Here is a 19,629-nt window from a genome sequence, read left to right as displayed (position 1 = left end):
CTCTTCAGCAATATTGCTTTGATAACAGGAATCCTTAAAAAAACCAAACAAACAAACAAAAAAAAAACAGCTTCTCCAGAGAAGATGCAGGTTTCTTTTAGATGGGGCCAGGGGAGAAGCCCAAGTGGCCCGTATCAGACATTTTAACTATCCTGACCTCAAAGCTGTGGGCTTCCCTGTGCGAGGAGACAGGGCATCAGAAGCTGACCACTAAATAGCAATTTCTGACATGCAAGACCACAGAGGAACAATTATAGACACCCACTGGAGACAACTCCCTCTGCTCTGGACTCTTCTGCCTGAGGGAGAGGCAAAAGACCCCACATTGTTTGAATGAACCAAGTATGGAAAATGCTGCCCCACAGCTCTGACTTTAGCAATGCAAGGTGCTGCTGCTCACTGGCTTCTAACCTCCTGGGACTGTCACCTGTTCCCAGGTGGGGAGACCTCCTTCCTTCCCACCTGGGGCAGGCAGGCAACAGGGCATTAGCAGAGTGATGGCAGCAAGAGCAAGAGGGCAGAGTTCCCCCCAGCATCAAATCCTTCCCAGATAAGATCACAAATGACACATTTTGAAAGGGAGTTAGCTTTCTTCCCTCCAAAACCCCAAATATGAAAAATAGCCATCAGAGGATACAGGGAGTCACAATTCTGGAAGATTCATCCATGGATCATACCCCACTTATCACTTCTTAGGTAGCCCCCAAAGTGCCAATTTGAAATAATTTAAAAAGCAAAGCAACTTGTGACATAAAAGGAGCATTAACTCTAAACAAAAAGTAGAAAGAATCACAAGAAAAAGGAATTAGTTTTGCAACATACACATAACCAATCACGTCAGCGAAGGGTTGTTTGTAGAAAGCTTCATCTGCCACCCTAGACAGCAAGAGGTCCAAAAGGCAGGCAAGCAGGCAGGAAAAAAGAGAGAACATTGAGAAGCAGAAACATCTAAAATCCACAATCGAGGTGCAACTGTGCTCTGAGGAGCTGCTCTCAGGGCTCCTTCCTAACCCCCGTGAGGCTTCCAGCGCTGAAGACTTCAGCAGGCCTGGTTTTCCACTGGCCTTCCCACATAGGAATTTCTCCACGATAGAATGAGAACTGCCAATTTCATCCCTCTGGCTTACCCCAGCAGCAATGGGCATTTATTAAGCACCCAATCATGGACTAAGCCCTTTCACATACATTACGTTGATTCAGTCCTTAACTATAACAATCTATGACACTGTTCTCACCCCTGCTGTACAGATGAGGTAACTGAGGCTTACAGATGAAACAACTTGCTTGGCTACACCACAGTGGCAGCATTCAGGACTCACAACTAAGGCAGCCTGGCCCGAAGTCCAGGGCTCTTTCTACTGTATAGTCATGCTTCTTCCCTGCCTGTGTGTGCCCAGAAAGCCACCTTCCTGCCTGTCTCAGTAAATATCACCAGGCAGGAATCCTGCCAGACACCAGATGCGCTAGGACCCAAAGCCAGTCTTATCTTGGATTATCCAACTACTGCTTCCCCATATTGGCTGGGTGGGATACATTTTCAGAGTCCTAAAAACACATATGGTCATTTCAAAACCTCAACCTTAAAAGAAAAAAGCAGCTGGAGGTGAGGTCTGGTGGGAAGAACACGGGACTCTGGCCCTGGCTTCTGTTGTTCCTGAATATGGCTCTCTGCTCAAGAAGCTAGTACAGTTTCTGAATATTACTACACCAGATTCAATTGGCTGTGGCAAGGTGTAACCCAGATTCCAGAACTTCATCCCTTCTTAACTCTCAACGTGGCAGGGCTCTCAGACAGGAAGGAGGGGCAGACTGGGTGGAGAAATTTTCATAGCAGAGGCCAGGCTGGCTTTGACTCTCTGTTGCCCTGGAATGACTCCCGGGACTCAGCCAGCCCACTCCTGTCCACTGTGGCTGGGTAGGGAACCTCCCTCATGGAGTCTTACCCTGTCTTTTGTCAAGATGGCTTGGGGTGGGCGAGGGGAAAGACATTTTTCAAGGATAATCATGACTGATCATTAGACTAAGCTCCCATTTATTTGAAAGTAAATTCTAGTAATTTTAATTTCAATTAATTTTTAAGCTCACACTTGCCCTTTCTTCTTTCCCATTTTGGCTTATACACAGGTAAGTGTTTTATGGGAATGCAAAGAAAGTAAAAAGAGCAGGCTGATTGTAACTTAAAGTGACTCAGCAGGAAAACCGAGTTGTTTGTGGGCAGATTGGGAGGCAAAGGCAAGGCTGGCTGGCTTGTAAACCCACAATCCTTTCAGTTTACACAAAGGGCTAAACCTGATCAATTTCAACTTGGGTTTCCCTCAACTAGAAGAGAATAGGGGTTTCATGACTCCTGTCAAAGCACCACTAAGACAACAAAAGTCTGAATGTCAGGCTCTTGTTCCTTTGCAGCTAGCTCAAGACCAAAGAGCTCCTCAGTGACAAGCACAGCTCCTGTCAAGGTTGTAGGCCCAGAACAAACAGAAAATCAGACACAAACACCGGTGGCCCTCTGCTTGTTTATTCTCCACCCAGCAGATGGGGGACCTGAAAGTAGCAATCCTCAGCCAAGGTAGAATAGGCTCAGGTAGGCTCAGGAGATGGGAGGGAAGAGGAACGCCTAACCCAGGACAAGCTATGAAGGCATGAAGACAATGCAGAACTTCATTCCATGAACAGCCTCAAAGTGGGCATAGAAAAAAATTTTTGCCATCTCTGAGAACTGTGGGTTCCCCAAACCTTCCCAAGCATTGAAAGAGCTGACAAGCACAAGTGCTACCTGTAACAGGGAAATGTTCTGGGGTTGTTCTTGATGAGCAAACTCATCCAACTGCAGGAGTCAGTCACTGCTCTGGCTGGCTCCTATGAAAAGGAAATTCTTTTCCATGGCTGTCACTGAGTAATTCACAGCTCTTGTGCAGTGACATTTAGGCCCCGATTTGGAATAAAAGGAGGGAGATGCAGTCTGGGGACTGACAATAGACTACAGACTGTGCGGGGCAAGAATCACGTCCGCCTGCCGCACACCCACCCCCAGCGCAGTGCCAGGCACGATGTACTCCTAGTGCTTTGGTGACCAAGTGATGAGGCAGCTAGCAGGCAGGAGGCCTGAGGAGGCTCTCACAATAACTGGATGCCCTTCTTGTCCCCGAGTTTCCTCTTTCAAACTTCTCATCTTTCTGCCTTATCTCTCAGGTCCCCTTAACATCCAGCTACTGCAGGAGTCACCCACAGAGAATGATACTTGCTTGAAATGAACACCCCATTTTCTTCTCTTTTCATTTTTGAAACTGAGTCTTGCTCTGTCGCCCAGCCTGGAGTACAGTGGCATAATCTCGGCTCAATGCAACCTCCACTTCCCGGGTTCTAGTGATTCTCCTGCCTCAACCTCCCAAGTTGCTGGGATTACAGGCACCTGCCACCACGCCCGGGTGATTTTTTGTATTTTTAGTAGAGATAGGGTTTCACCACGTTGGCCAGGCTGGTCTCGAACTCCTGACCTCAAGTGATCCACCCACCTAGGCCTCCCAACATGCTGGGATTACAGGTGTGAGCCACTGTGTCAGGCCCCCACTTTCTTTTCTAAAAATATTCACTCTTTACCCACAGACAGATAACAAGGACAAATTATGTCTAAGTGGGACCTATTCCTTTGAACTCTAAAGTTTAGAATCAAACATGGATGGGGAAGGAGAATAATCAGCAACATAAATATCTCCAGGGGAGGGTGTAGACTCTTGGAAGAAGTCCCCCAAAGTGACTCTCATATGGCTCCCGCCACCAACCAGTCAAGAATCACCGGAATAAAGTGTAAAAACCATCCCTTCTGTCCTAGAGCCCTAGTGACAGTGGCAGGTATGTCACTAGCTTTATGTTCTCAGGGTCAGCCCTGTGCTACAAGGTTCCCAAAAGGCACGTGACATGCTTTCTAAACAGCTCTACATTCTCACTGAGTATTGGGGAAGTTCCTTTTTCTCTCTGGAACTTGAGAGGTTCACCTATGAAACCAACTTACCCAACACTCTACAGTTCCAAGTAAAGAAAGGTACCAAGGCCTAAACTCAATGCCTGGAGGGACTAAACTTTTAAGACCGAGCTCCTAAAAACAGGTGTCATTACTCCTTCTGAGAACAACAGATTCTGTATAGAGAGTTTCCTTTTCTTGACAGTTCAGTAAAACTGACTCGAAAAAATAGCTGCAACAGAAAGGTTATTACCAACATATTCATTGTCTAAGTTTGAAAATGTGTGTGTCAAGTTCTTAAAGCATCAGAGACCCTATACAGGGAGGGTCAGCATGGCTACAGTACTTCAAAGTCAACTCCAGTGCCAAGGCCACTGGCTAGGGGAGCTCCCAGGGCTCGAACAGTGCTTGCACTCAGTCCTCACCTGGCTTTACCAATCTGAACTTAACACCAGGAAGAAAATCATCCTGAGGGAGCAGAGGACACAGGAGCCTGGACCCGTCAGCACCTCCTGACCACAGGTTCAACAGCAGCCCCATGTCGCTGATGGAAGCCAACACCACTGGCAACCCAGCCTGCACACCAGAGAACAGTTCCTGCACACCAGAGAGCAGTCCCCCAGATCTCCACATGGAACCTGACACGCACTCCTTGAGCATGCCGTCCCCAGAGGAAGGTGGCCAAGACATGGTCAAGCTGGAACCCAATGAGCTGAAGGGCTGCTAGCGTACAAAAGAGTCCAACTGCTCTATCACAGTTGCCTCACAACGGCGCTGGCTGGTAAAGCCGTTTTACACTCTCTCTCCCGGCAGATCTCTAACAGAGCTGCTAGAGACAAGGACACTTAATCCAACTTGCTTCCTGCCTCTGCACAGGAACCTAAGGCTCTACCCTAAAAATAAAAAATATCCTCAGGCCTGGTCTGGCCCGTTTATACACTGAGGTGAATGGAGTGACTATTTGGTGAAAGCTGGGTTCTGAACCTAGGAAATGAAACAATCTACCTGCCTGTCCTGAGGGAAGCAACACCACATATGCCTCTCTCCCCCTCTCCGTTGCTTCCAAGAAGGGCTCTAAGTGCAGGGCATTAAAGCCCAGCTGCTGGTAGGGAGTGATATGAGATTGAAAATGAGATTGAAAATGTTTTTCTCGGCCGGGCGCGGTGGCTCAAGCCTGTAATCCCAGCACTTTGGGAGGCCGAGGCGGGTGGATCACAAGGTCGAGAGATCGAGACCATCCTGGTCAACATGGTGAAACCCCGTCTCTACTAAACATACAAAAAATTAGCTGGGCATGGTGGCGCGTGCCTATAATCCCAGCTACTCAGGAGGCTGAGGCAGGAGAATTGCCTGAACCCAAGAGGCGGAGGTTGCGGTGAGCCAAGATCGCGCCAATGCACTCCAGCCTGGGTAACAAGAGCGAAACTCCGTCTCAGAAAAAAAAAATAAAAGAAAATGTTTTTCTCCCCACAACTCCTTAACCATCAATAAGTGAGTAAAATCTATTTTGAACAGAGCGTTTTTAAGAAGTCAGTTCAAGACTTTTTAAGGCACAGATAAGTACCCACAGAACCCTCAATTCTAAAGGAATTACACTGGAACATCCTTGGCTGCCTAATTACAAAGCACATTTTCCTTCCAATGGACCCCTTCATGAAGTAGCTTTCAGAGAGCAGGGCTTTATTTAGGAGACTCAACATGACCAAGTCTATAATCTTATCTAAAGTATCCAAATCTGGGTGCACTCATGAAACCCACCTTTCATTTCAGAGTTCCATGAAAAGTAACTTTTCCGTTGGCTGAATCACACCATTACAGGTGATGCGTATTAACCAAACTCTCAGACAGCTAAGGTCACTACAATTGGGATGGCTAAACAATAGAGCGAATTATGCTCACAAGACCCGAGAGACTTGCAACCTGTTTCAAGCACTTTCTTTAAAAACTGCAGACATTTCACACTAAAGGCGGCAGAAGCCAAAAACCTAGGCTGCATGCTGAGAATGGATTTGATTCAATTTGGAAAATAAAGTGTGCTACAACCACCATGCACTGACCTGTTATTTGCTTTTGTTTTCTGTAGCTGCTCGTCCTGTCTCGCATACCACTCTTCTAGCTCCTTTATTGCCTTTTCTTTCCACTCTGCTTCTTGCTTCCGAGAATTGGCATCTTTGAAGGGAGAGAAGAGAAAGACAATACAACTGAGGCTTACTGAATTTGTGGCGGGTGCCGGTCCATAGTTGTGTGCACATTGGGGGAGAGGAGTAGGGAGGGAAGATAAACTATTTTTCCTATTTGCACAACCAACTCTGATTTCAGTGCTTCTATTCCTTCCTGATCTTTTCCACAGTCCTGTTCCTGGATCCTATTCCTGGTCTTACCCCATCCACTGACATCTTAGTGGGTCATTAGTTGTGTTTTGTCTTGTTTTTGGCAGAGGAAAAAAGAAGGGTGTAGGTGGAAATACTGACTTTTAATATTAATAGGAAAAAAAGCCTCTGGGCACCAATGGGGAAAAAAACATAACTGATTATTTATGAATGCTGCCAATATTAGTTCAGAGTAGGGTATTCATCTTAGATAATCTTTTAACTTTTCTCACAAACTAGTAGTCCATATTCCAAGTTTGACAATGGTTTTTTGGAACACAAGATGGCACTCTCGTAACTAAATATAGTCGAAGTACTTTTGTGAAGTAGGGAGCTCTTAGGACAATTACCAAAAGCAGAGATGACTGAGGAACCAGAGAATGATAAAACACAGAATATTAGCACTGGAGAGGACCACAAAGCATTTACTCCTACTTAGTCTACAGAGTGCGTTTGTGGCAGAGGCAGGGTAGAACTACAAAAGAAACTCCACTGGAGAGAAGTGCAGAGGGTAGAGGTATGGGATAATTGTTAACAGCCAAAAGGTTCTAGAAATAACAGCAAGAAAATGCGTAACTAGCAGGTTTGCCTAGATTGGATTCTCAAACATAAAACATGAAGTTTCTGAGGACTAAATATAGTTTTCCCTAATACACTGAGCTGAAGAGGCACCCATCAGTAGATGGCTGGGCACGGTGGCTCACGCCTATCTATAATCCCAGCACTTTGGGAGGCCAAGGTGGGTGGATCACCCGAGGTTGGGAGTTTGAGACCAGCCTGGCCAACATGGAGAAGCCCCATCTCTACTAAAAATACAAAAAATTAGCCAGGCGTGGTGGCACACACCTGCAATCCCAGCTACTCAAGAGGCTGGGACAGAAGAATCACTCGAACCTAGGAGGCAGAGGTTGTGGTGAGGCCAGATCACACCATTGCACTCCAGCCTGGGCAACAAGAGCGAAACTCTGTCTCAAAAAGACATACATCAGTACACAGTGGGAGTTCAAGAAACACATGCTGGCTGGTCATGGTAGCTCATGTCTATAATTCCAGCACTTTGGGAGGCTGAGGCAGGTGGATAATCTGAGGTCATGAGTTCAAGACCAGCCTGGTCAACATGGTGAAACCCCGTCTCTACTAAAAATACAAAACACTTGCTAGATGTGGTGGCACATGCCTGTAATCCTAGCTACTCAGGAGGCTGACACAGGAGAACTGCTTGAACCTGGGAGGCAAAGGTTGCAGTGAGCTGAGATCGTGCCACTACACTTCAGCCTAGGCAACAAAGTAAGACTCTTGCCTCAAAAAAGAAAAAAAAAAAAGAAAAGAAATACATGTCATAACTACTGAGGCAGCTGACACTTAGAGTTAACCTGATACTTCACTTTAAACAAGTTCTTCTAGACATCCTGTCTGTCTGGCTGGGGTTTTATAGCTATCTCACTCGATCTTTACAATAATCCCAAGAAGGTAAACTCTGATCCCATTTTCAGCAGTGAAAAAAACTAAAGCTCAGGAAGTTTGAGTGAACTTCCTAAAGGTTATTATAAGTGACAGATCCAAGATTCAAATCCAGATCTGGCTCTAAAGCTTGCACTTTGTTTACCTCATTATGCTTCCTCCAAAGTGAGGGACAGAAAGGGAGTCAAGCCTAGAAATAATCATAAGATGTGACTAGAAAGTGGCCACCAGCAATCTGAACAGTTTCAGAAGAACAGCACAAGAGCCCAAACTGTAATTAGTGTCTTTGAGGAGAGTAGAAAGCAGTAGTGGCATCAAGTAACTACTAGAAGGGATGAAAAACGAAGACAATTTTTAGGGCCTTTCCAAGAAACGTCTTATAGTAACAACCAGCAAAAGACTGTGTGTAACTCCAAGGAAAAGCCTAATAGCAGCTAGAAACTCCCCCAAGTTTGAGGTTAGAAAGAATGCTCATCTTGCTAATTTGTCAGAAGGTGATCTATCCTTTAGAAGAATCATTTTCTCAGATTTTTTACTGATGACTCTAAAGTATATACAGTATATACATATTTTTGTTTTGTTTGAGACAGGCTCTCACTCTGTAGCCCAGGCTGTAGTGTGGTGGTGCTATCACAGCTCACTGCAGCCTCAATCTCCCAGGCCTAAGTGATCCTCCCACCTCAATCTCCTAAGTAGCTGGGACCACAGGCTTGCACCACCACCCCCAGCTATTTTTTAGAAATGGGGTCTCACTATGGTGCCCCAGCTGGTCCTCAACTCCTGAGCTCAAGTGACCCTCTCACCTCAGTCTCCTAAAGTACTGGGATTACAGACATGAGCTACCATGCCCAGCCTCTACAGTAAACCTCTAACATGTGTCTATCCATGGCATGAAGTATGTATGTGGAATAGAAGAAGCTATGCTGCAATGAGAAGCTGTGGGCTAGAAGTGCCATGTGGCAATACCTAATTTAAAATGTAAGGCCCCCTTTTCAATTGTAGTGAAATCACTTCCAAATAATTACCTTTTGATTGGACAGTATTTTCTTTCAATGTATTTTAGTGATCATTTAACATTTATTATACATTAGGACTAAAATATAAAATTTATCTCTAAAAAATTAAATAAAAATGGTGACCTGCTGAACAGACTGTGGTTACTGCATAAATCAGTACATTTACATTAACCTTCTGGCTTCTGCAGCTTTAGTGCCACTGCAATACTAATTCTTCCCCTCATAGGATGAAGAGGAAGAGTCCTGTTAGAGAACACCTTTCTGGCCATCCTCATTACTGGTAACAGAAAAGGAAACGACTTGAGAATGCAGCCAGCAGCTAGGCTGAAAACCACTGGCACTCGTTCTCTTATTTTTAGCATCATGTGCTTTCTCACAGTTTTTGCAAGGAAAAAAGGTGAAACTGAAGGAACACCTTGTTCATGAATCAAGTAAATTCAATTCCATTGGAATGCAGGGCCAAATGTTCTACTTCCCTCAAAAAAGCACTTTGAATTAAGAAAACAGCTCATAAGTGTATTCCCCAAGTACCCAGTTTCATAATTGAAAAAATAATTCTTTCCAGACACCAAAGTATACTCTCTCCATGGAGAAGAAAAACTGCTAAAGCTTGGGGAAACAGAAAAGATAAAGTTGGGTTCTATAACATGAAAAATACTCCAGTGGTACAAAGACCAGCTAAATCTTGCCTCTAAGCCTACTCAAGAAACACAAAGAATGAGCAAGGACCAAAGCTGTTAGGACGAATTTTCCTACAGCTTCACTGTCGAATCTTCCTACAGCTCCACTGTTCAATATCAATATGGTAGCTACTAGCTACATGTGGCTACTTCAATGTACATTTATTAAAATTAAAGAAAATTTAAAATTCAGTTCCTAAGTCACACTTGAAATGTGAAGCCACATTTCAAGTACTTAACAGTTACATGTGGTTAGTGGCTACCATACTGGACAACACAAATACAGAATATTTCTACCTCAAAAATTACTACTGAATGGTGCTATAAAGGTTCAAATATATATATTTTTTGAGACAGTCTCTCTCCATTGCCAGGCGCCAGGCTGGAGTGCAGTGGCGCAATCTCAGCTCACTGCAACCTCCACCTCCCGGGTTCAAGCAATTCGCCTGTCTCAGCCTCCCGAGTAGCTGGGACTACAGGCGCGCACCACCATGCCCAGCTAATTTTTGTATTTTTAGTAGAGACGGGGTTTCACCATGTTAGCCAGGATGGTCTCGATCTCTTGACCTCGTGATCTGCCTGCCTCAGCCTCCCAAAGTGCTGGGATTACAGGCATGAGCCACAGCGCCCGGCCATAAAGTTTCAAATATTAAATGTACTCTTTGTTCTGAAAGCCACCTAAATTGGACTAGAGAGATAAAAGGACTAGAGAGATAAACGATTTGGCACTAATTGGCTGTGTCATCTGAGTCATGTCCCTTCCTATTTCTGGGTGTCAGTTATCCCATCTGAAAAATAAGGACTCATGTTTTCACTAGTTCAACAGTTCTCAAGAGGGATAATACTGCTGACACTGTGGTTAGAAAGGAGAATGTCGTTACTTCTAGGAGGTGTACATTGAAATATTTAGACATGAAGTATATGGTGTCTGTATCTTACAGTAGGTCAGCCAAAACAATTTGTGTAAGTGTGTGTATGTACAGAATATATCATTTATGTAAAGATAACCCAATATGGTGAAATACTATTTACTGAATCTGGGGATGTATACATTTATTTTCCTCTTCTGTAAAGTTGAGAAAAGATGAATCTTAAAATCAGCTGATAAAAAAAGAAAAAGAAAAAACAGGCCGGGCGTGGTGGCTCACGCCTGTAATCCAAGCACTTTGGAGGCCAAGGCGGGCGGATCACCTGAGGTCGGGAGTTCAAAACCAGCCTGACCAACAGGGTGAAACCCCATCTTAAAAAAAAAAAAAAAAAGAAAAAAAAAGAAAAAGAAAAGACCACAGTGTGGATTATATCTTCATACTCTGCATATTTCTCCAATCCACCATGTATAGACACAAGTCTCCCCTGATCACAAACCAACAGGTGACACTCCATGTACACAAATCTTTATCAAAGGCCAGGCTGTGAGACTAGATGGCCATACACATTAAATGTTTACAAAGCAATGTGGCTTATGGGGATGGGCAGTGACTCTGAAGCAAGGCAGATGTCAGCTGAAAATTGTGACTCATACCATTTCTTAGCTGAGTATTCCAAATACTTATTCTACCTCTCCTCCACTTTCTTCACCTGTAAAATTGTAAAACTTACCTTACAGAGTTATTAAGGTAGGAAAAACAAATTGTACATTTTTCCTAACATACCTTATTTTCCTGTTACCTTAAATTCATTCAGCTTTCAAATGAAAAATGGACCGTAAAAGTCCATGGACGTGTGAAACCTGAATCCTTCAAGTTTACAAAGCACTCCATAAACACCAGCTGAGGTTACTCCTGAGGTCAGTAACACTCATTTTACTTCAAAGACAATGACACAAGCAAGACTGAGAAGTCTGAGAATCAAGCGACCGCAGCTAGTAAGTTTAGGATGGAATCTAGTCTTTTACTCCAAGTCCAGGGCTCTTGTCACAGCATCTCTATGCTCTTCCCGTGAGAGGATCTTGGGGCTCTCCAGGCCACCTTATTCCTCACGGAATGGCCTGTGATTGGGCATCTCTGTGCAGGTAGCCTTGTAACCTTCAGGCTGAGAAAGTTATCTTCCCAAAGACCAGACAAGGATGCTGGCTAATTTAAGCTAAAAAGGGATAAAAGTAGAGTGTAGGTCAACTACTCCACTAAAAATAGACACCCAAAGGCAGAAAGGGATTCCTTACCAAGAGCTTCCAAGCGTTCCGTTTGCTCTTCTCTCCATTTACGGATACTTTCAGGCTCTGACTGCAATCGATCCACTTGTGAAATAGCTGCATAACTGTCTGTTGGACCGTTACTTTCCTTAACACAAAACACAATTGTGCTCTATTAGTACCAAGAATTCCTTCCTGAAATGTATTTCATCCAAGTTAGAACCCTTGGTTCTAACAACGATGGTGGCTATTGTAAAATGTTAAAGAACTACCTTACAAGCAACAACATAGGTCGAGCACAGTGACTCATTCCTGCAATTCCAACACTTTGGGAGGCCTGGGTGGGTGGATCATGTGAGGTCAGCCTGGCCAACATAGTGAAACCCATCTCTACTAAAAATACAAAAATTAACTGAGCAGGAGTGGCACATGCCTGTAATCCTAGCTACTCGGGAGGCTGAGGCAGGATAATTGCTTGAACCCAGGAGGCAAAGGTTGCAGTGAGCCGAGACTGTACCACTGCACTCCAGTCTGGGTGACAGAATGAGACTCCATCCCCCCAACCAAAAAAAAACCAAAAAAAACCCACATAGGCCAGGCATGGTAGCTCGCGCCTATAATCCCAGCACTTTGGGAGGTGGAGGCAGGGGCATCCCTTGAGTCTGGGAGTTCAAGACCAGCCTGACCAACATGGCGAAACCCCGTCTCTACTAGAAATACAAAAAATTAGCCAGGTGTGCTGGCCAGCACCTGTAATTCCAGCTACTTGGGAGGCTGAGGCAGAAGAATCGCTTGAACCCAGGAGGTGGAGGTTGCAGTGGGACGAGATCGCACCACTGCACTACACCCTGGGCGACAGAATGAGACTCTGTTTCAAAAAAAAAAACACCTCGAATGTTAATCTTTAGAGAATTATTCCATATGCCACTCACTGAACAGCAGGTTTACCTAACCAGACTATAAACAAAGATGGAAGGAGGATTATTTAAAGTCTTAGTATTAACTTACTGCACTTAACACAGTGTCATTTGAAGGGTGATTTCTTTTTTTTTTTTTTTTTTTTTTTGAGACAGTGTCTCACTCTGTCGTCAAGCACCAGGCTCACTGCAACCTCCGCCCTGCGGGTTCGAGCAATTCTCCTGCCTCAGCCTCCTGAGTAGCTGGGACTACAGGTGCGTGCCACCATGCCCAGCTAATTTTTGTATTTTAGTGGAGACGGGGTTTCGCTATGTTGGCCAGGATGGTCTTGATCTCTTGACCTTGTGATTCACCTGCCTTGGCCTCCCAAAGTGCTGGGATTATAGGCGTAAGCCACTGCGCCCGGCAAAGGGTGATTTCTTAAGAAACAATGTGATAACACAAGGGCCAGGTAAATAACATTTTAAAACAGTTCTCTTTTTATCAATGCTACCTCTCTTTAAACCCTTCCACTTTGGCAGATAACATACCAGCCACTAACACATCCAGGAAAGTCAAAGGACTGGGGTTTCTTTCTAGGTCAGTCAATTAAAATCCGGGAAAGGAAGACTCAATCAGTATCAATGAACAGAATCAGAGTACTCCGTACCTGGTAGTATTCGCCATTCATTACTCCATCAACAGCATCTGCAAGACATAAGATTTTGGTCTGTCAATCAAGACTGGTCAAACATTGGACCAAAGGGTTGTACAGTAGAATAGAGTATTATAAGCTGTATGAACCCTGAACTAGTAAATGCTGTCCCTGTGGTAGGTGCTATATACAACAAAACAATAAAACCAAGATGCGCTTATATACAAATTTCACCAAACGTGGACACATCTGTCCTCAAGCTCCCAAGTCCAAAAGCTTTTAAGATTCGGGTTTCTAGTTTACAGTGGTAACAAATGGAAGACTGGCAGAAGGGTCTCAGAGAACAACAGTATTTCTCTATGAAAGTTCTGCAGAAGGGGTCAAAAAAAAAAAAAGTATGGCCTGGAGTCACCCCATAGTGAGCAGAAACATGCAGCTTCATTTTTGAGACAGTCTTGCTCTGTCACCCAGGCTGGAGCACAGCGGCCTGATCATGGCTTACTGTAGTCTCAATCTCCTAGGCTCAAGCGATCCTCCCACCTCAGTCCTCCCAGGAGCTGGGACTACAGGCATGTGCCACCATGCCTGGCTCATTTTTTTATTTTTTTAGAGAGCGGGTTTTGCCATGGGGTCCAGGCTCCTCTCAAATCCCTGGACTCAAATGAATCACCTGCCTGGGCCTCCCAAAGTGCTGGGATTACAGGCATGAGCCACTGCACCTGGCCGTAACCCAGGAACTCTACACCAAGGAATTTATTACAGAGGTGAAACAGAATATGCTCCCCCCATACTTTTATTAGTTTGGTAAACTTCGTATTTCCAGAACTCTGTAGAATGCTTAAAAATTTATATAGGTAGGTGGCACAAAGCTTAAAGTAGGTATTACCTCTGTAATAAATTCCTTGGTTTAGAATTGCTGGGTTACAGCCAGGCGCAGTGGCTCATGCCTATAATCCCAGCTCTTTGGGAGGCTCAGGTGGGCAGATCACCTGAGGTCAGGAGTTCCAGACCTGCCTGGCCAACATGGTGAAACCCTGTTTACTAAAAACACAAAAATTAGCCGGGGTGATGGCATGAGCCTGTAATCCCAGCTACTCAGGAGGCTGAAGCAGAAAAATAGCTTGAACCCAGCAGGCAGAGGTTGTAGCGAGCGAAGATTGCGCCACTGCACTCCAGCCTGGGCCACAGAGTGACTCCATCTCAAAAAAATAAATTATAAAAAAAGAATTGCTGGATCACAGGATATGTATTTTATTTATTTATTTTGATGCAGAGTCTTTCTCTGTCACCCATGCTGGAATGCAGTGCTGCGATCTTGGCTCACTGCAACCTCCATATCTCTGGAATAGAAGACTTTGATCATTACTCCATACAAAAAACAAGAACCAATCCTCATCCCACATCTTCGAAATCACATGCTGTCTGTCTGAAGACTCCTCCAGATACACTGCCATCTGCTTTCCTCTTTATTAGTTACTGTATTAGTGCACTAACATTCTTACATGAATCAACAACTAGCTCAAGTCAAGGGATCCTCTATTGCAGTGGAAACATGCAGAAAGGATATCTTGACTTACTAGGACAACCAAACTAAGCCACATGACGCTTCAGAAGGAACCTTTCTAGGGCCGTTCAGGAACTCCAGACAGAAAAAGGGTCAGGCATCCAAGTCATGGCACCAAAAAATAAAAAATAAAAGGGCCACATTAAGTTTTTAAAAGTGAAATACTCTGTCCCAAACCCACCTTCAACTTTCCACATTCCAGAAACATTTGAAGTCAAGCAGACCTAGGTTTGAAGCTGCAGTTGAGCCATTTATTACCTTGCTACCTTAGGGACACTGCTGAACTTCCACACTGATATCCATTTTCATCTGAAATATTACACTACCACTTAACCCATGGAGCTATTGCCAGGATCTGAAAGTGTACCTGGTACACAGCAAATGTGCAGTATAATTAACTATCACGCATGAGATTTCCCTAAACGTCCCTCCACCACTGTTACCAATAAAATTACTTCTCCCAAAAGTTTCCCTTTAATTCACCTACATCTCTTTTTTTCTCCTACAAGAAATAATTTGTCAAAAACAAAATGAATAGGTGGGGCGCAGTGGCTCACGCCTATAATCCTAACATTTTGGGAGGCCAATGCAGGCAGATCACTTGACGTCAGGAATTCAAGACCAGCCTGGCCAACATGGTAAAACCCTGTCTCTATTAAAGATACAAAAATTAGCTGAACATGGTGGCACACACCTGAAATCCCAGCTACTCAGCAGGCTGAGGCAGGAGGATTGCCTGAACCCAAGAAGTGGAGGTTGCAGTGAACAGAGATAGTGCCACTGTACTCCAGCCTGGGCGACACAGCAAGACTCTGTCTCGAAAACAAAAATGAGGGCTGGGCAAGGTGGCTCACGCCTGTAATCCCAACACTTTGGGAGGCCGAGGTGGGTGGATCACGAGATCAAGAGATCAAGGACCATCCTGGTCAACATGGTGAAACCCTGTCTCTACTAAAAATACAAAAAATTAGCTGGGCATGGTGGCACGTGCCTGTAATCCCAGCTACTTAGGAGGCTGAGGCAGGAGAATTGCCTGAACCCAGGAGGCGGAGGTTGCGGTGAGCCAAGATGGCGCCATTGCACTCCAGCCTGGGTAACAAGAGCGAAACTCCGTCTCAAAAAAAAAAAGAAAACAAATCATAATAGTGCTTCACTGCCATACTCTCTGTATGGCTTGTCTCTCCTCTTCTCTTCCCCCACTCAGCCCTCATGATTGAGCTTTTCAACAGCTCCACTTGTGCTGCCTCCTTCATGACCACCTGTTCTTCTCAATATCCCCCTCCCAGGTAACTTCGTCCAGCTGGTTACTTCCTGCCTCTAAACCTATGTCTCTTCTCTGAATCTCTTAACAACCAAGGGAGTCATCCAAAGCTCAGGCCTAACCCCTCTGGTTTTTGCCTGTGCCCATCCTCCATGGGAGTTTTCCACAAGGCTAGGGCTGGTTTATTTTCCTCTCATCAATCTGCTATAGGCGACTGTCTATTTATCTCTGTATAACATCAGAAAGGCAGCTCCCACCTAAAACCTCTCAATTTCCTCAGTACACTTCAAAGCCTAAATGCCTTGTAACTCCTTTCTCTCACTAACAGTAGCTGGAGTTCACTGGATACTTACTATATAACGGTAAGCACTTTATAGACACTTTTTAATGTAATCCTAAAGATGCCACATAGCATTATAAATTATATTATACAACTTTTACAAAGCTAAACTCACACTCAAGCAGCTTAGGATAGCATAGAAACTTAACCACTAGAGCATATCTTAAAAAAAAAAAGGAAAACGAAAACTAAGAGAGAAAAAGTGTCCAATTCTGTAATCCCCAGAGGAAATGCTGACCACTGCATATTACCAACCTCAATTACACTGTCAGGAATCTGGCTTTAAGTCAACAAATGCTTAGTTCACTGAGAAAGTCCTTCCTAGGAACTAAGTCAGCAACCATTTCTTTCCTTCCTTTTGCTGAAGCCTCAATGCACAAAGGACCTAAGTATCCAACGCTGTTCTCTCCCTTTTACTTTCCTTAACTGCCCGTCACCAAGATCTGTCAGTTCTACATAGGACCATTGGATTTGACATTTCTGCCCATTTCTTTGTCAAATGTGAGCATCTACTACATGCCAGACACACTGCTAGGTAGTGGGGATAAAACAGTAACACTGTCCTTGAATCAGGACAATCTTCCAACTATAGCTCTCAGGTCCTGCTTCTTCCAAATCTGTTCTACGTGGGACAGCCACAACTGCCTCTTACCACACCACACCCCTGCTGAAACAACTAAACACTGCAACAAAACGTGGTACATTTTTTTTTTTTTTTTTTTTTTTTTGAGACGGAGTTTCGCTCTTGTTACCCAGGCTGGAGTGCAATGGCGCGATCTCGGCTCACCGCAACCTCCGCCTCCTGGGTTCAGGCAATTCTCCTGCCTCAGCCTCCTGAGTAGCTGGGATTACAGGCACGTGCCACCATGCCCAGCTAATTTTTTGTGTTTTTTTTTAGTAGAGACAAGGTTTCACCATGTTGACCAGGATGGTCTCGATCTCTTGACCTCGTGATCCACCTGCCTCGGCCTCCCAAAGTGCTGGGATTACAGGCGTGAGCCACCACGCCCGGCCAGAATGTGGTACATTCTAAGAGTGGGTAGACTTGGGGCTCAGCTATTAACTCGTGCTTTTTTAAGCAAGTCACTTCTCTAGGATTCAGCTTCTCTTGTACTAAATAAGGAAGGTACACTGAGGATCTAAGAAGTCAATTTTAAAATTCTCAGATAAATGTTAAAGACCACCCAATTAAAAAATATCTCCTAATCACTTAAGGCCAACTTCATCTTGCAATCACAGCCCAGTTCAGTTCAACTACTAGCTATAAGTTGCCTATTCAGGCATATTACATATTCCCTTTAAGTTCTTATTGGGGGACTGATTTACTTAGGAAACAACATGGTGCCGTCAAAAACTCAGAGGCTGCAAACTAGCAGCATCGCCCCCCCCATATCCCTCAAAAGTTTCTGCTTGGCTGATACAGTAACTTGAGACTGCTAGGTCTAAATGCCTTTACATAGAGCACTACTCTACTGCACCAAAGCCTCAGTCTCCAACACTTCTACTGTCTCATGTCAAGCCAGCTTCTCTTGTGTCTGTTACCCACCTGGCCCCTTAAGGTTTGAATTTGGGGTAGTAGAGACTCTACTCCTATGTGCCCCAGTAGTGCCCTATTCTCCCTTAGTGGGAATTTTTTTAAGTGAATGAAAAGCCGTATCTCATTTCTTCTGGCTAAATTTCCTACTTCTCTGTAATTAAATAGGACTTTTCCACTCATGATCCTAAGCGTCACACACAGGTAAGGCATCCAAAGGTCAAACTATCATCCTACCTGCCCGGTTTTTACTTGCATTTGCCTGAGAACATTCTCTATTCACCTCTTCATCCCTCCCTTATTGGTTTAGGCTAATCTTGGGTTCCGCCTGGACAATAATACCTGCCAAAGCAGTTCCCAGCGGAAGAGCTCCGGAAGTCCTGGGTGTAAATCAATCGCTCAACGATAGTAAACTCCTTCCCCGCTTGGCCGGAGTTCTTTCTCCAGACCCAGACCATCTTTCTTGAGTTCCCTACTCAATGCTCGCTCCTCGTAATCCAAAACTCTGTACACCTGAAGAGCTTAAATGTTGAACTGCAATGCTACTTTTGCTTGTATCTCTCAAAAACGGTATTTCCATTCTTATTTTTTTCTACCCTGCTTTTCTAATAACTGGAGTTCCGTGCTCTGCTCAAGACTTGCTCTGAGGTCTGGACAAACTGCGCCAATGCGGTTGCTTCAGAGACCGGACTAAAGGCACAGCAAGTGCTTAATGAAAAGTTGCTGAAATGAACGGGCTTCTTCCGGCTCCGGAGCCTGCCACTCTATACTTGCTTCCTCGCTCCACCCGCGCGCAGAAGCACTCACACACTGAGAAGCGAACAGGCTTCTCGAGCCTAGGTGTCTGCATGACTGGGCCAGGGTCTCGTTTCCTCTTTGCACCGCTCCGTAACCTCCTAATTCAGTAAGGAACACGAGTCACACAGAAGCTCTCGGACCCACTCTGGACCGAGTTTCCAGACAAGTCCTCTCGCCCCAAACGCGCCCGCATTCTCACCCGGACCTCCCGGCGGCTCGCCGTGCGGCTGGGGCCCGGGGGCGCCGCCGTCCAGGATGGCGAAGGCCTCGTCGTTCTCGATGCCCGCAATCTCGCTCTCCTGCTGCGCCAAGAAGGCCGCGGCCGGGTCTTCCTCGCCGGCGCCGGCCACTCCGTTCCCCAGCGCGGGACCGCCAGGGGCGCCGGCAGGGGCGCCGAACGGATCCAGCTCAGCCATGGCGGGCAATTCAACGGCACGGACACCAACGGTGAGACAAACCAACCAACCCACCGACACCACGCCCGGCAGCCGCCGCTGTGGTGCCGACTGGCTGAGGAGGACAAGCGGGAGGAGGGAGAAGGGGAAAGCGGAAGCCCTACCCGCGTATCCGGTCGGCCTAAGCGGTGTTGGAGAGCCGAAAAGGAAACAACCAATCAGAGGACTGTAATGGCTGAGAAGCTACCCAATCAGCAAGTGGAGGGGCGGGCCCCCGAAGGAAACTCGTGACTGGGGCAGCGCGAGAGGTGAGCGAGGTGAGCCGCGCGGACCCCCAGGAGGCGGAAGTGCAGCCTGACAGGGCAGTACTTCCCGGCCTGCTGAAGCCGGTCTGACCCACTGCCACCCCTGAGGGGACTCTAGTGCTGCACCGGGAGGAGAGGTGAAGTTAGGGCGACGACGATTGGCCGATTACTGAAGAGGCATGCCACTTAGGCTTTCCGAACCTCAGTTTCCTCATTTGTAAAACGGGGACAAGAATCCTATCTTTTGACGAAGCACTTTTGCAGT

The 19,629-nt window shown here is 45.5% G+C and overlaps 1 protein-coding gene across 6 annotated transcripts in view; it reads right to left on the bottom strand.

The window, feature by feature from the left end:
• The window catches only part of CLTA (clathrin light chain A), a 131,313-nt gene extending 112,083 nt beyond the window's left edge, over window positions 1-19,230 (bottom strand). For 2 of the 6 annotated variants that reach the window (XM_003943779.4, XM_003943781.4), the window contains exons 1-5: window positions 18,864-19,230; window positions 13,183-13,220; window positions 11,646-11,763; window positions 6,016-6,127; window positions 823-876 (exon numbers count right to left, since the gene is read on the bottom strand). In XM_003943779.4, coding sequence (XP_003943828.2) covers window positions 823-876; window positions 6,016-6,127; window positions 11,646-11,763; window positions 13,183-13,220; window positions 18,864-19,080 — 539 coding nt within the window. In that variant the 5' untranslated portion in view covers window positions 19,081-19,230. The remainder of the gene's footprint in view (window positions 1-822; window positions 877-6,015; window positions 6,128-11,645; window positions 11,764-13,182; window positions 13,221-18,863) is intronic. The other 4 variants (XR_012516634.1, XR_012516633.1, XM_003943780.4 and 1 more) reach the window with 3 other exon arrangements.
• Between the last annotated feature and the right edge of the window lie 399 nt (window positions 19,231-19,629).

The sequence above is a fragment of the Saimiri boliviensis genome, chromosome 2 (assembly GCF_048565385.1).
Source record: "Saimiri boliviensis isolate mSaiBol1 chromosome 2, mSaiBol1.pri, whole genome shotgun sequence".
Taxonomy (NCBI): Eukaryota; Metazoa; Chordata; class Mammalia; order Primates; family Cebidae; genus Saimiri; species Saimiri boliviensis.
The sequence above is the reverse complement of the archived record's forward strand: the minus strand, read 5'-3'. Positions and strand labels throughout refer to the sequence as shown.